At 40.5% G+C, this 14,510-nt stretch overlaps 1 protein-coding gene across 4 annotated transcripts in view; it reads left to right on the top strand.

Annotated features, from left to right (window-relative positions):
- The window catches only part of SLC22A4 (solute carrier family 22 member 4), a 65,257-nt gene that overhangs the window by 37,005 nt on the left and 13,742 nt on the right, over positions 1-14,510 (top strand). For all 4 annotated transcript variants that reach the window (XM_064275275.1, XM_064275268.1, XM_064275278.1 and 1 more), the window contains 2 exons: positions 8,523-8,623; positions 11,601-11,815. In XM_064275275.1, coding sequence (XP_064131345.1) covers positions 8,523-8,623; positions 11,601-11,815 — 316 coding nt within the window. The remainder of the gene's footprint in view (positions 1-8,522; positions 8,624-11,600; positions 11,816-14,510) is intronic.

Raw genomic sequence — 14,510 nt, 5'->3', positions numbered from 1 at the left:
CCTCAGACTGAAGGTCTCCCTTTATAATTCTTGTAAGTTTGTTTGGTTTTTACATATTCCCTTAATTTCTGTTTATCTGGAAATGTCCTAATTTCACCATCATATTTGAACGGAAGTTTTGCAGGATATATTATCCTTGGTTGGCAATTTTTTTCTTTCAAGGTTTTATATATGTCATCCCATTGCCTTCTTGCCTGCATGGTTTCTGCCGAATAACCAGAGCTTTGTCTTATTGTTTCTCCTCTTTATGTGACTTTTTATTTTTCTCAAGCTGCTCACAGGATTTTTTTCTTTGTCTTTGGTTTTAGAGAGTGTGATTATGATATGTCTTGGTGTTTTTCTTTTGGAATTTATTCTATGTGGGGTTTGCTGAGCTTCTTGGATGGTCAGCTTTTCATCTTTCATGATATTAGGGAAGTTTTCTGTCAGCATCTCTTCAATGATCCTCTCTGTGTTTTCCGCTTTCACTCCCCATTCTGGAATTCAGATCACTTGCAAATTTTTTCTTTTTATTGTATCCCACATAATTTCCAGAGTTTCCTCATTTTTCTTTGTTCTTTTTTTTTATTTTTCCTCAAACAGAAACGTATCCGAGTGTTTGTCTTCAATTTCACTGATCCTGTCTTCCATCGTTTCAGACCTGGTCCTCAGCCGTTCTATGACACTGTGCATTTCTGAAATCTTGTTTATCTTTTAGAATTCTAATTGTTATTTTTGTACAATTTCTAGTTGTGAATTTATTTTGGCATTTTTTTCCTATATTATTTCCCTGAATTCTTCCATTTTTTTGTCTGTATTTTCCATGAATTTGTCTGTCTTTTCCATAAATTTGTTTTTTTTTTCTTCATTTTTGTTTCAACTCTTGGATTGTTCTGAATATTAGAGATTTGAATTCCCTTTCAGGTAGTTGTAGTGCCCTTTGTTCTACTGGAAAATCATCTAGTATTTTATTTTGGATGCCTACTGGAACCATCCTCTCCTTCCTTTTTTTTTTTTTTTTTTAATGTTTTGATATTGTCTGCTGTCTTTGGGACATTCAGTAGTTATTTTCTTCATTTCTTGATTGTAGGTTTGTTTGTTTCATGCAGCTGGTGGGAAGCAGAGGAGGCCGAAGGGGGGAGGGAAGAAGAGTGGGGTTAGAAAAGCGTGTATCACTCATTACTGGGTGCTCTGTCCCTGGCTGGGAGCTTCATGAAGCTGCTTTCCCATACTCCTTGTCCGCCGATCTGCGATGTGGGTGGGGTGAATCTAAGCAGCACAGATGCTGCACTTCCCAGCCAGCTGAGCCACTGCAACCAGCTACGAAGCTCTCGGAGGTAGAGGAGCAGGGAGAGGAAGGGGGATAGGAAAGCGTGTATCGCTGGTGCTCTGTCTCCAGCTGGGAGCTCCGTGAAGCTGCTTTCCTGTGCTCCCTGTCCACCGATCCCCGACAGGAGTCCAAGATGACAAATCCGTGTGGTGTTAACTGATAAGGGACCTCCACACGTATTTCTCTTCCCTCTCTGTTCTGTTAGTTTCTTATTCCATTCAGTGTTTGGATGAGTTCTTTATCTCTTCATTTGACACTTTGGGTTCCAGGAATGATGTCTGTCTCTGTTTTACTTAGTTTTTCGGGTCTTTGCTGTGGAGGGATGGTGTGGGTGCTTCTGTTTATGGCACCATGTTGGCTGGAAGTCACATTCTTGATTTTTATGAAATTTAATTTAATTGAATATTTATTGAGTGTCCATTATGCATCAGGCAGTGCACTAAGTCTTAAGGCCACAATGATGACTAAGTTCTGAGATAAAATTCACCTTAAAGGGCTGTGCACAAATTACTGTTTTTGTCAGGTGCCGTCGAGTCGGTTCTGACTCACAGCGACCCTGTGTACAACAGAACGAAACACTGCCCAGTTCTATCCCATCCTCACAATCATTGTTATGCTTAAGCCCATTGTTGCAGCCAATGTGTCAATCCATGTCACTGAGGGTCTTCCTCTTTTTCACTGACCCTCTACTTTTTTTTTTTCTACTTTACTAAGCATGATGTCCTTCTCCAGGGAGTGGTCCCTCCTGATAACATGTCCAAAGTACATATGACGAAGTCTCGTTATCCTTACTCCTAAGGAGCATTCTGGCTGTACTTCTTCCAAGTTAGATTTGTTTGTTCTTTTGGCATTCCAAGGTATAGTCAATATTCTTTGCCAACACCGTGATTCAAATGTGGCAATTCTTCGGTCTTCTTTATTCATTGTCCAGCTTTCGCATGCATATGAGGCAATTGAAAATATCATGGCTTGGGGCAGGTGCACCTTAGTTTTTGACATCTTTACTTTTTAACACTTTAAAGAGGTCTTTTGCAGCAGATTTATCCAATGCAATGCGTCAATTGATTTCCTGACTGCTGCTGCCATGGGCATTGATTGTGGATCCAAGTAAAATGAAATCCTTGACAACTTCATTCTTTTCTCCGTTTATCATGTTGTTGCTTGTTAGTCCAGCTGTGAGGATATTTGTTTTCTTTGTGTTGAAGTGTAATCCATACTGAAAGCTGTAGTCTTTGATCTTCATCAGTAAGTGCTTCAAGTCCTCTTCACTTTCAGCAAGCAAGATTGTGTCATCTGCACATCTCAGGTTGTTAATGAATCTTCCTCAAATCCTGATGCCCTGTACTTATTCATACAGTCCAAGTTTTCCGATTATCTGATCAGCATACAGACTGAAAAAGTATGATGAAAGGATACAATCCTGATGCCACCTTTCCTGATTTTAAACCAGGCAGTATCCCCTTGTTTTGTTGGAACAACTGCCCCTTGGTCTATGTACAGATTCCACATGAGCACTATTAAGTGTTCTGGAGTTCCGATTCTTGGCAATGTTATCCATAATTTGTTCTGATTCACACAGTCAAATGCCTTTGCATAGTCAACAAAACACAGGTAAACATCTTTCTGGTATTCTCTGCTTTCAGCCAAGATCAATCTGACATCAGTAATGATATCCCTCCTTCCATGTCCTTTTCTGAATCTGGGTTGAATTTCTGGCAGCTCCCGGTTGGTTTACTGCTGCAGCCACTTTAGAATGATTTTCAGCAAAATTTTATTTGTGCATGATATTAATGATATTGTTCGATAATTTCCACATTCAGCTGGATTAACTTTCTTGAGAATAGCCATAAATATGAATTTCTTCTTGTCAGTTGGCTAGGTAGCTGTTTTCCAAATTACTTGGCATAGATGAGTAAGTGCTTCCAGCAATGCATCCATTTTGCTGAAACGTCTGCATTGGTATTCTGTCAGTTCCTGGAGCCTTGTTTTTTGCCAATGCCTTCAGCACAGCTTGGACTTCTTCCTTCAGTACCACTGGTTCTTGATCATATGCTACCTCCTGAAATGGCTGAACATCAAGTACTTCTTTTTGGTACAGTGACTCTGTGTATTCCTTCCATCTTATTTTGATGCTTCCTGCTTCATTCGATTTTTTTTTTGCCCGTAGAATCCTTCAGTATTGAAACTTGAGGCTTGAATTATTCTTCAGTTCTTTCAGCTTGAGAAATGCCAAGCCTGTTCTTCCCTTTCAGTTTTCTAACTCTAGGTCTTTGAACATTTCCCTGTAATACTTTGCTTTGTCTTCCTGAGCTGTCCTTTGAAATCATCTGTTCAGCTCTTTTACTTCATCATTTCTTCCATTTGCTTTAGCTGCTCTATGTTCAAAATTAAGTTTCAGAGTCTCTTCTAACATTCATTTCAGTCTTTTTTTCTTTCCTGTCTTTTTAAAGTCCGTTTGCTTTCTTCATGCATGATGTCCTTGATGTCATCCCATAACTTGTCTGGTCTTCAGTCACTGGTATACAATGCACCAAATCTATTCCTGAGATGGTCTCTAAATTCAGGTGTGATATAGTTTGGCTCTCACGGACTTGTTTTAATTTTCTTCAGCTTTGGCTTGAACTTGCATATGGACAATTGATGGTCTGTTCTGAAGTCAGCCCCGGTCTATTTCTCACGGATGATTTTGAGGTTCTCCATTATCTCTTTCCACAGATATAGTCAATTTGATCCCTCTGTGTTCCATCCGGCCTGATCCACGTGTATAGTCACTTTTTATGTTGTTGAAAAAAAATATTTCTAATGAATAAGTAGTTGCTCTTGAAAATTCTATCATGTGATCTCCAGCATCATTTCTATCACCAAGACCATATTTTCCAACAACTAATCTTTCTTCTTTGTTTCCAACTTTTGCGTTCTAATCACCAGTAATTATCAATGCATCTTAATTGCATGTTTGATCAACTTCAGACTTTGGAAGTTGGTAAAAATCTTCAGTTTCTTCATCTTTGGCATTAGTGGTTGGTGCATAAATTTGAATAATAGTCCCATTAACTGGTCTTCCTTGTAGGCATATGGATATTATCCTATCACTGAAAGTATTGTACTTCAGGATAGATCTTGAAATGTTCTTTTTGACAATGGATGTGATGTCGTTTCTCTTCGATTTGTCATTACCAGCATAGCAGACCATATGACTGTCTGATTCAAAACGGCCAGCACCAGGGCATTTCAGCTCACTCATGCCTAGGATATCAATCTTCAAGTGTTCCATTTCATTTTTGACAACTTCCAGTTTTCTAAATTCATACTTCATACATTCCATGTTCTGAATAGCAGTGGATGTTTGCAGCTGTTTATTCTTGTCTTTAGTCATGCCACAAATTAAGTGCAATAATATATGTTAGAAACCCTGGTTGCTTAGTGATTAAGAGCTCAGGTTGCTAACCAAAAGGTCAACAGTTTGAATCCACCAACTACTCCTTGGAAACCCTATGGGGCAGTTCTACTCTGTCCTATAGGGTTGCTATAAGTCAGAATGGACTCGATGACAACAGGTTTTTTTTTTTTTTTTTTTTAATATATATGTAAACTGCTTAGCATATATAGTGTCATTAAATATTCATTGCCTTTATTTTGTACATTTACCTCCAATTTTTTATTGATTGCTCAATACCATTGACGTAGCTAGATACAAATAATTTTTAGATGTCCAGATCAAGTAGGAAAAATATGTTTGAGAGCTATTCCACCCACGGGTTCCTCACTGAACCCTGAGTCTCATGGAAGCCTGCTGAGGAAGCTATGTATGTCTTTAGCCTTGCTATGTGTCATTTGTAGATCTTTAAGGCTTAAGATCACAGACTTGAGGGGTCACCTCTTTTGAACAGTGGACACAGGGAAAGGCTGATATTCTAGGAAGCAACCACACTTCCTGACAGTCATGAGGACATGCAGTATGCCAGGCCCTGTGCTGGCTCCTAGGGGAAACAAGAAAGATAAGAGAGAGTTCTTGCCCTCCAGGAGCATCGAATGTAACCAAGAGGGGCAAGAGAATTAGATGAAAAGAGAAATGATAGCATAAGAGAGTCAATGCCATGTATTGAAGGAGTGGACACTGCCTAGTGGTACAGAGAAAGAGAGAGCAAGGTAGCCAGGTGCTGTCTGGACAAGTCCAAACCAGAGAGGATGATCGGCTTCACTTAGGCAAACGGTGAGGATTGGGTAGGAGAAAAAGTAGACTGCTCAGGACATCCCAAGAAGACAAGTGTGGCTGCAGCCGGGATATGGAGGGCATGCCAGTGCTCCGTCCCTGGGGCTTCCTCCATCCCTGCCTTTTGCACCTTTTCTAGATACAGTGCCCTGGCTATGGCTGCAGGCTGAATTACTGTGACCATGAACCCAAGTTCTCAGAGGGCTGCCAGGCCAAAATATCTCTGAGGTCTTTGCTCTTCAAGTCAAGAATTCTATTCCCAGCCTTAATCAATTTAAGTGGCTACAAAAAGAATATTGGGAGAGTCTGAAACATATTGTGCTGAGTGTTTCTGGGTATTTATTGGCTATGTGGCCTGATTCCTATTTTGAGAAACTTACAGTCTAGTTGTAGAACCCAGACTTATGTGGATGAAAGCAATCATAAGAGATATATAATTGATGAATAAGAGTAAAGTCCAGTGTCAAAACATATGCTTCTGGCAGCACCTTGCTTCTTCCTGCCATGATCATCTCACCTGCTCACCTCCCAGGTTGGAGGCTCTGTACCAGCAAATGTAGCCTGCTCAGAATGATAATGAGGAGCCTACCAGATCCAGGCACGGTGTTCAGCTCACTTAGTAATCATGCACTAACTACTATTAGCCCTGTTTTTTAGGAGAGAAAAAGTACAGAACAGAGAAGTTAAGTAACTGTCCCAAGGCCACACAGCTATTAAGCTGGGATTTGGAACCTAGGTCTCTCTGGCTCTAACGTACATGTTTTTAACAACGATAATTTATTTACCTTTTTTTTGTGTGTGTGTGGTAAAAATGTATGTAACAAAACATTTGCCAATTCTACAATTTTTACATGTATAATTCAGTGACATTGACTACACTCATCCTGTTGTGCAACCATCAGTACTATCCTTTTCCAAATATTTCCAGTAACAGAAACTCAGTGCCCCCTAAGCAATGACTCCCACCTTCTTCCTCCCTCCCACTCAGGTAACCACTAATTAACCTTTGGTTTCTATATCTTTGCCTATGTCATATAAGTGGGATTATAGAGTGTTTGTCCATTTGTGAACAACCATGCTTTTTTACCCATGTCCCAGTTTAGGGACAGTTGCATTAACTTTGACAGGAAAAAATATAGAGTAGTATCCTCTCGGAAAGTGATCTTGGACTTCTCTGGCTTCAATCTGCAATGGTGCCTGGTCCAAAGATTTGGTGGCTCCATACAAGCCAGGGACAATCACTTGATACAAGAATAGTCCAAACCTGGTTGCTTATCACAGTCACCTAGGGAACTTTAAAAACACAGATTCCCAGTTTCCCCAGTCCCATGAAAGATTCAGATTAAGAAGGCCCAGGGCAGGGCCTGACAATCTGAATTTTAATAAGGGCCCTGGGGAAGCACTAAATGTTAGCATAGGCTTGCTCTGTACATCCTGACTGTGTATGGCCACTGCTCTCAGAGCCCTCCAGGAGGACTTCTAGTTTTCCCATTGTCTACACACAGGCTTTGCTTTGTTGTAATAATAGGGTTATATTGCTGGGGACATGGTAGTACAATGGTCAAGCACTCAGCTGCTAACGGAAGGGTCAGCAGTTCGAACCTATCAGCCACTCCAAGGGGGGAAAAACCTGGTGATCTGTTCCCATAAAGATTACAGCCTGGGAAGCTGTACTCTGTCCTATAAGGTCGCTATGAGTCAGAATCAACTCGACAACACACCACCACAACACTCCCAAAAGTGCAAGAGAGAAAGGCAGCATGGCTGTGAGATGTGTGAGCAGTTATCTAATTAGTCCTGGGAAGAAGGATGGTAATGTTTGGGAAGCATCTGCTGCAAAGGTCTGACACTCTCACTTCCTTCCTAATAAAAACTCCTTCCATGATCTCTTACTGCATAACTACCATAGGGCTACAAAGTCCTTGTTCTTTCTCCCCAAAGGGATTTCCCACCTCACAGCCTTATAATTTGTGTGTGTGTGTGTGCGCTTTAAATTTTACAGAGCAAATTAGTTTCTCATTCAGAAATTTATACACAAATTGTTTCTTGACACTGGTTGCAATTCCCACAGTATGTCAGTAGCCTTATAATTTTTATTTCAGTTTCAATTCTAATAAGCTTGGTTATCGAGATTCCTAACTCATGGCAAATTAACATCGGCAAACTAAAAGTAGAGAAGCCCATTGGCAGCAGTAAGAAATTGCCACCAACCACTGAAGACTAGCAACTTTTCCTCTACAGTGAAGTAATAATAGCTAAAATTTATTGGGTATTTACCATGGTTCAAATACTATGCTAATCTTTATATATAAATGATCTCATTTAATCTTCTCAACTCCCAATTATTATACCCATATTATAGAAAAAGTAAGCTGAGGCTCAGAGAGGGTAAATAATAACTTGCCCAAGGTCTCCTGGTTAACCTGAGCCTGTTCTGATACTAAGAGATAACAGCAACAACAAAAGTATAAAAAGTAGATAGGACCTCAAGGCAGTTTGGGGCTATATGGTCCCACCACACTAATAGGCCCTAAGTACCTCAGTGTGAGAAAAGCCATCCAGAGTGATGATCATGAGTCAGGAAAAGCCCATGTTAACAATTGGGCTTTGTATAAGGAGATGGTGCAGTTGATGATACGTATTTAAAAGATTTCTGTATAAAATGGACTAAAAACATTTTAAAGTATTAGAATAAGCATTACATAGGTAGATGCCCTTGTTATTGTTATGTGCCATCGAGTTGATTCTGACTCAGAGTAGAACTGCCCCATAGGATTTCTTAGGTTTTTTTTTTTTTAATCTTTGAGGGAGCAGATAGCCAGGTCTTTTCTCCTGTGGCGTAATGGTTAAGCACTCGGCTCCTAACTGAAAGGTGGGTGGTAGATGCCTTTATTCCCCCCAATTTCGGAATTCTAATCTTATCCAAGGCAAAGCAAGTGTTATATGCATACATTTTCTCGTTCACTGCCTCTTAATCTCATGGCTGTTCCCATTATTTAGCTACAGGAGCTAAAGCCTCTGAAGCAGCAGAAAGTTTTCATTCTGGACCTGTTCAGTACTCGGAATATTGCCATAATAACCATTATGTCTTTGTTGCTATGGTAAGTAACAAGCGATCTGAAAATGCATACATACAGCACAGAAGTATACAACTGATTTTCTTCTTTAATTCAGAGGAAACGTTTGAGCAAGGACTGAGTTACCCTGGGACAAAGTAAAAATTATAGAATTCTAAGTTATTTGCCACCTTCCATCTGTCAGTTGGAGCCCTGGTAGTGCATTGGTAAAGCACTCAGCTGCAAACCAAAAGGTCTGCAGTTCGAACCCACCAGCTGCTCCGTGGGAGAAAGATATGGCAGTCTGCTTTTCTGTAAAGAGTTACATCCTTGAAAACCCTATGGGAGCAGTTTTACTGTGTCTTACAGGGTCGCTATGAGTTGAAATCGACTCTATGGCAATGGGTTTAGGGTTTGGATCTGTCAGTTTGTTGTACTGTGGTAGTTTGCATGTTGCTATGTGGGGCAGTGGTTAAAGTGATTGACTGCTAACCAAAAGGTCAGTGGTTTGAAACCACCACCAGCTCCGTGGGAGAAAGATGTAGCAGTCTGTTTCTGTAGAGATTTACAGCCTTGGAAATCCTATGGGGTCACTATGAGTTGGCATTGACTTAATGGCAGTGGATTTGGGTTTTTTTTTTTTTTTTATGGTGCCAGAAGCCATGCCACTGGTTTTTTAAATACCAGCAGGGTCACCCATGGTGGACAGGTTTCAGTGGAGCACCCAGACTAAGATTAGGAAGAAAGGCCTGGCAATCTACTTCTGAAAATTAGCCAATGAGAACCTATGGATCATGACAAAATATTGTCCAGTATAGTGCTGGAAGATGAGCTCCCTAGGTTGGAAGGCATTCAAAACGCACAGTGGCCACAGAAATGGGCTTGAGCATACCAACGATCATGAACGGGCGCAGGCCTGGGTGACTTTTGTTCTGTTGTACACGGAGTCTTCATGATTCAGAGCCAACTCAAAAGCATCTAACAACAACAAGAAAGTTGTTGGAAATTTCCTCGATTCAATTCATGGAACTGGATACTTAAAAAAATCACAGGGAACTGTATTTAAGTAGGCAGTACTGTGGCCCAGAGGGAAAGGATTCCCTCCGTCCTAAAATTACAGAATTAGATGGCTAATGATGTCCCTGGTGCTTGCAGCACAGATGCTAATTCACATTCTGCCTCCTGAAGCTGCGCTGGCAACTGAACAGTGAGATTAAAATCACCTGCATCCCCACTGCCTAGATTTGGGTCTCCACAGCTTTTTACACTTGCTAACACCAAACTGGAGCCCAGGTAGCACAGTGTTTAGGAGCTCAGCAGGTAACCCAAAGGACGGCAGTTCAAATCCACCAGCCGCTCCTTGGAAACCCTATGCGGCCATTCTACTTTGTCCTGTAGGGTCACTCTGAGTCGGAATCGACACGACAGCAATGGGTTTTTTGGTTAATATCAAACTAACTAGTTCTTTAAAGGCAGAGAATAATGAATTAACTTTGTAGACCAGATTTAATAATGTATCTGCCAAGAAATGAGGTAAAGGGGAAAAAAAGAGCTGGTCTACCCATGACAAAGGCACACACACACACACACACACACAAAATAAAGATGAGAATCAGAACTAGTTGATTCAAGCTGCAGCTAGCCTATTTGAAGGGCTGTCCTGTTTTGCAGTTAGAAGAAATCAATGACAGAATCCGGCTTATGCCTCTGAATTAATCAAGTGTGTCCTAGGCACATGGCCTTCCTCACTGTGCACCTCCTTAATTCTTACATATCAGCATATCTCTCTTGTGGAAATTTATCTTGAGTAATGGTGCTACTGAGCCAGTATTAAACTAGTCACTGGTTTTACCTGCCTGCGCTTATCATCAAACGTGAAAGCATTAAGATCCCCACAGCTGTGCACTTTAATTTTTTGCCTTGTTTTGTTTGGGGTTAGCTCTTGTGCTATCCAACCTAGTATAACCCATTGCTGTTGAGTGAATTCCAACTCATAGTGGCCCTATAGGACAGAGTAGAACTGCCCCATAGGGTTTCCAAGGAGCGCCTGGTGGATTCAAACTTCTGATTTTTGGTTAGCAGCCAAACTCTTAAACGCTACACCACCTAGTATAGTGTATATAAAAAAGGACCCAGCTGTGTTTCTAACAACAGTTTTCAGACATTCTCTGCCCTTCAGTCATGTTAGTAATAAGCAAACTTGTACACATAGTGCATAGTGCTGTTATTTTCCCAGAGAAGCTTCTGGGTGGGAGTTGACCGTAATGACAGGATATACAGTTTGCACTGATGCTTTGAAGCATTATGGACTGTCCTTCTTTTCTCTAAAGTGAGCTTCATTAAATCAGAATTTACTGCAAGTAGATCCCACAGTATTACAGATGTATCTGATTTTGGGTAAGGTTGAAATCTCAGTTTTATGTTCACTGATGTGACTGACATCCTTTCTTCAAATAATATCTCTAGGGAAGTGAGATTGTACAAACCGTTCAGGAAATACTGAAATTTAAAATCATCTAGCCCTAGGAGAGGCATTGTTGAATATTGGTATATCTAGGCTAGTGCTGTCCAATAGAACTTTCTGCCACGATGGAATATGTTTTATATCTGCACCATCCAATATGTAACCACTAGCCACATAGAGCCCTGGTGGCACAGTGGTTAAGAGCTCGACTGCTAACCAAAATGTCAGCAGCTCGAATCCACCAGGTGTCCTTGGAAACCTTGTGGGGGCACTTCTACACTGTCCTACAGGGTCACTATGAGTCGGAATCGACTCAACAGCAACGGGTTTGGTTTTTTTGGTTTAGCCACGTGTGGCTGCTAAGCATTTGACATGTGGCTAGTGCAACTGAGGAACTCAATTTTTATCTTGTTTTAATTTTATTTAAATTTAAATAGTTACATGTGGCTAGTGGCCACATATAGGACAGCAAGATCTAGACAATTTCTTCACCACCATGAAATTGTACAATGATTCAAGCTATCTTTTGTAATTTTACCTTTTTTTTTTGTCTTTTAGGATGCTGACTTCTGTGGGTTACTTTGCTCTGTCTCTCAACACTCCTAATTTACATGGAGATGCCTATCTGAATTGTTTCCTCTCTGCCTTGATTGAAATTCCTGCTTACATTACAGCGTGGCTGCTACTGCGAACCCTGCCCAGGCGTTACATCATAGCTGGGGTATTATTCATGGGAGGAGGTGTGCTTCTTTTAATTCAAGTAGTTCCTGCAGGTAAGAAGTTAACCAATAGTAACAGCTTTTCACACACACAAAAAAGAGCCACAAAAAGCCACTTACTCTTCACTGCTTCCTGTTTATGCAGCCTTTTATCATAAATCATTCATAGATTAGACAAGAGAGAATAGACTATGTAGTCTCCAGGCCTCAAAAACAGCTCTCCTCAAAAGAAGGGTCAGCTTTGGGGAATCTGAAATCACTAACTAAAGAGGAAGCAGAACTCTCCCAGTCATCTCCTTGGTGGGAGGACTCACCTAAACCCTCAAGCCTCCTTCTCAGAGTCACACTTATGATTCCGAATTTCTTGGTACTTACCAATCTTTTGTCTGAGTTGTACATTCAGTTGTTAATGTTGGTAGTACATGGTAGTTCCAATGTTAATTGCAATGATTTTATGGTCTGTAATAAATGGTGGCACAGTGGTTAAGAGCTCCAGCAACTAACCAAAAGGTCGGCAGTTCGAATCCACCAGCCGCTCCTTGGAAACCCTATGGGGCAGTTCTACTCTGTCCTATACGATCGCTATGAGTCGGAATCGACTCGACGGCAATGGGTTTGGCTTTGTTGGGTTTTTTAAATCTATAAATAGTTAGATATCACAAAATGTTGTTAATGTATTATTGATACACCCAAAAACAAAAAACCAAACCCAGTGCCATCGAGTCGATTCCGACTCATAGCGACCCTATAGGACAGAGTAGAACTGCCCTATAGAGTTTCCAAGGAGCACCTGGCAGATTCGAACTGCTGACCCTTTGGTTAGCAGCCATAGCACTTAACCACTACGCCACCAGGTTTCCCTATTGATACATAGAAATATATATTTCTTAATAAGACAATGATAGAAAGGATTGGTCCTTCTCTTTATTTTTTAAATTTATTGTGGTAAAATATATATAACAAAACACTTGCCATTTTGACTTTTTTACATGTATAGTTCAGTGGCATTAATTATGTTCATCATGTAGTGCAACCATCACCCTATCCTTTCCAAATTTTCCCATCCCCCTTAACAAAAGCTCAGTGCCCTAAGGAAGGGCCCCCTCCCTACCACTCCTAAAAGCCACTAATAAACTTTGGACTTTATGCATTTGCCTATTCTAGATATTTCATGTAAGTGAAATCATATAATACATGTCCTTTTGTTGCTCACTTATTTCACTCAGCATAATGATTTCAAGGTTCATCCATATTGTAGCATGTGACAGGGCTTCATTTCCTTTATGGCCGAGTAATATTCCATTCTATATACTACATTTGGTTTATCCATTCATCTGTTGATAGATGCTTGGGTTGCTTCCACCTTTTGGGTGTTGTGAATAGTGCAGTAATGAACACTGGTACACATATATGTGCTCGTGTTCCTGCTTCCAATTCTTTCAGGCATATACTTAGTAGAGGAGTTGCTAGATCATATGGCAATTCTATGTTTAACTTTTGAGGAATCTCCAAACAGTTTTCCACAGAGGCTGTACCATTTTACAGTCCCATCAACAATGGATGAGGGGTTCAATTTCTTCACATGCTCACCCACATCTTTTTCCTTTTTTTATCATAGCCATCTTTGTGGGGGAGAAGTGATATCTCATTGTGGTTTTGATTTGTATTTCCCTAATGACTAGTTATGTTGAGCATCTTTTCATGTGCTTGTTGGCTATTTGTATTTCTTCTTTGGTGAAATGTTTATTCAACTCCTTTGCCTATTTTTAAATTGCTTGTTTATAACCATGTTTAAATGTACAATTCAGTGGCATTGATTACATTCACCATGTTGTGCAACGATCACCACTATCCATTGTCAAATGTTTTTCATCATCCTAAACAAAAACTCAGTACCCCTTAGGCAATAACTTCCCATTTCCCCCTCCTGCTGGCCCCTGGTAAATACTAATAAACTTTTGTCTGTATGCATTTGCCTATTCCAGATACTTCATTTAAGAGGAATTATACAATATTTGTCCTTTGATGTCAGACTAATATCACTCAGCATGTTTTTAGGATTCATCCATGTTCTAGCATGCATCAGAATTTCATTTCTCCTTAAGATTGAATAATATTCCATTTTATGTATGTCTTAGTCATCTAGTGCTGCTCTAACAGAAATGCCACCAGTGGATGGCTTTAACAAACAGGAGTTTATTCTCTCACAGTCCAGTAGGCTAAAAGTCTGAATTCATGGCGCAAGCTCCAGGGGAAGGCTTCCTTTTTCTGTTGGCTCTGGTGGAAAATCCTTGTCATCAATCCCTCCCTGGCCTAGGAGCTTCTCGGTGCAGGGATCCCGGGTCCAAGGGACACACTCCGCTCCTGGCACTCCTTTCTTGGTGGTATGAGGTCCCCATGTCTCTCTGCTTGCTTCTCTCTTTTATATCTCAAAAGAGATTGACTTAAAACACAGTCTAATCCTGTAGATTGAGTCCTGCCTCGTTAACGTAACTGCCACAAATCCTATCTCATTAACATCATAGAGGCAGGATTTATAACACGTAGGAAAACCACATCAGGTGACAAAATGATGGACAATCACACAATACTGGCAATCATGGACTAGCCAAGTTCACATACATTTTTGTGGGGGTACACAATTCAATCCATAACAATGTATATACCACGTTTTTAATCTATTCATACGTTGGACAGTTGGGTTTTTCCACCTTTGGCTACTGTGAATAATGCTTTTGTGTTCAAGAAT

Source organism: Loxodonta africana, chromosome 2 (genome assembly GCF_030014295.1).
Source record: "Loxodonta africana isolate mLoxAfr1 chromosome 2, mLoxAfr1.hap2, whole genome shotgun sequence".
Taxonomy (NCBI): domain Eukaryota; kingdom Metazoa; phylum Chordata; class Mammalia; order Proboscidea; family Elephantidae; genus Loxodonta; species Loxodonta africana.
Note: the sequence above shows the minus strand (reverse complement) of the source record. Positions and strands in the feature narration are given on the sequence as shown.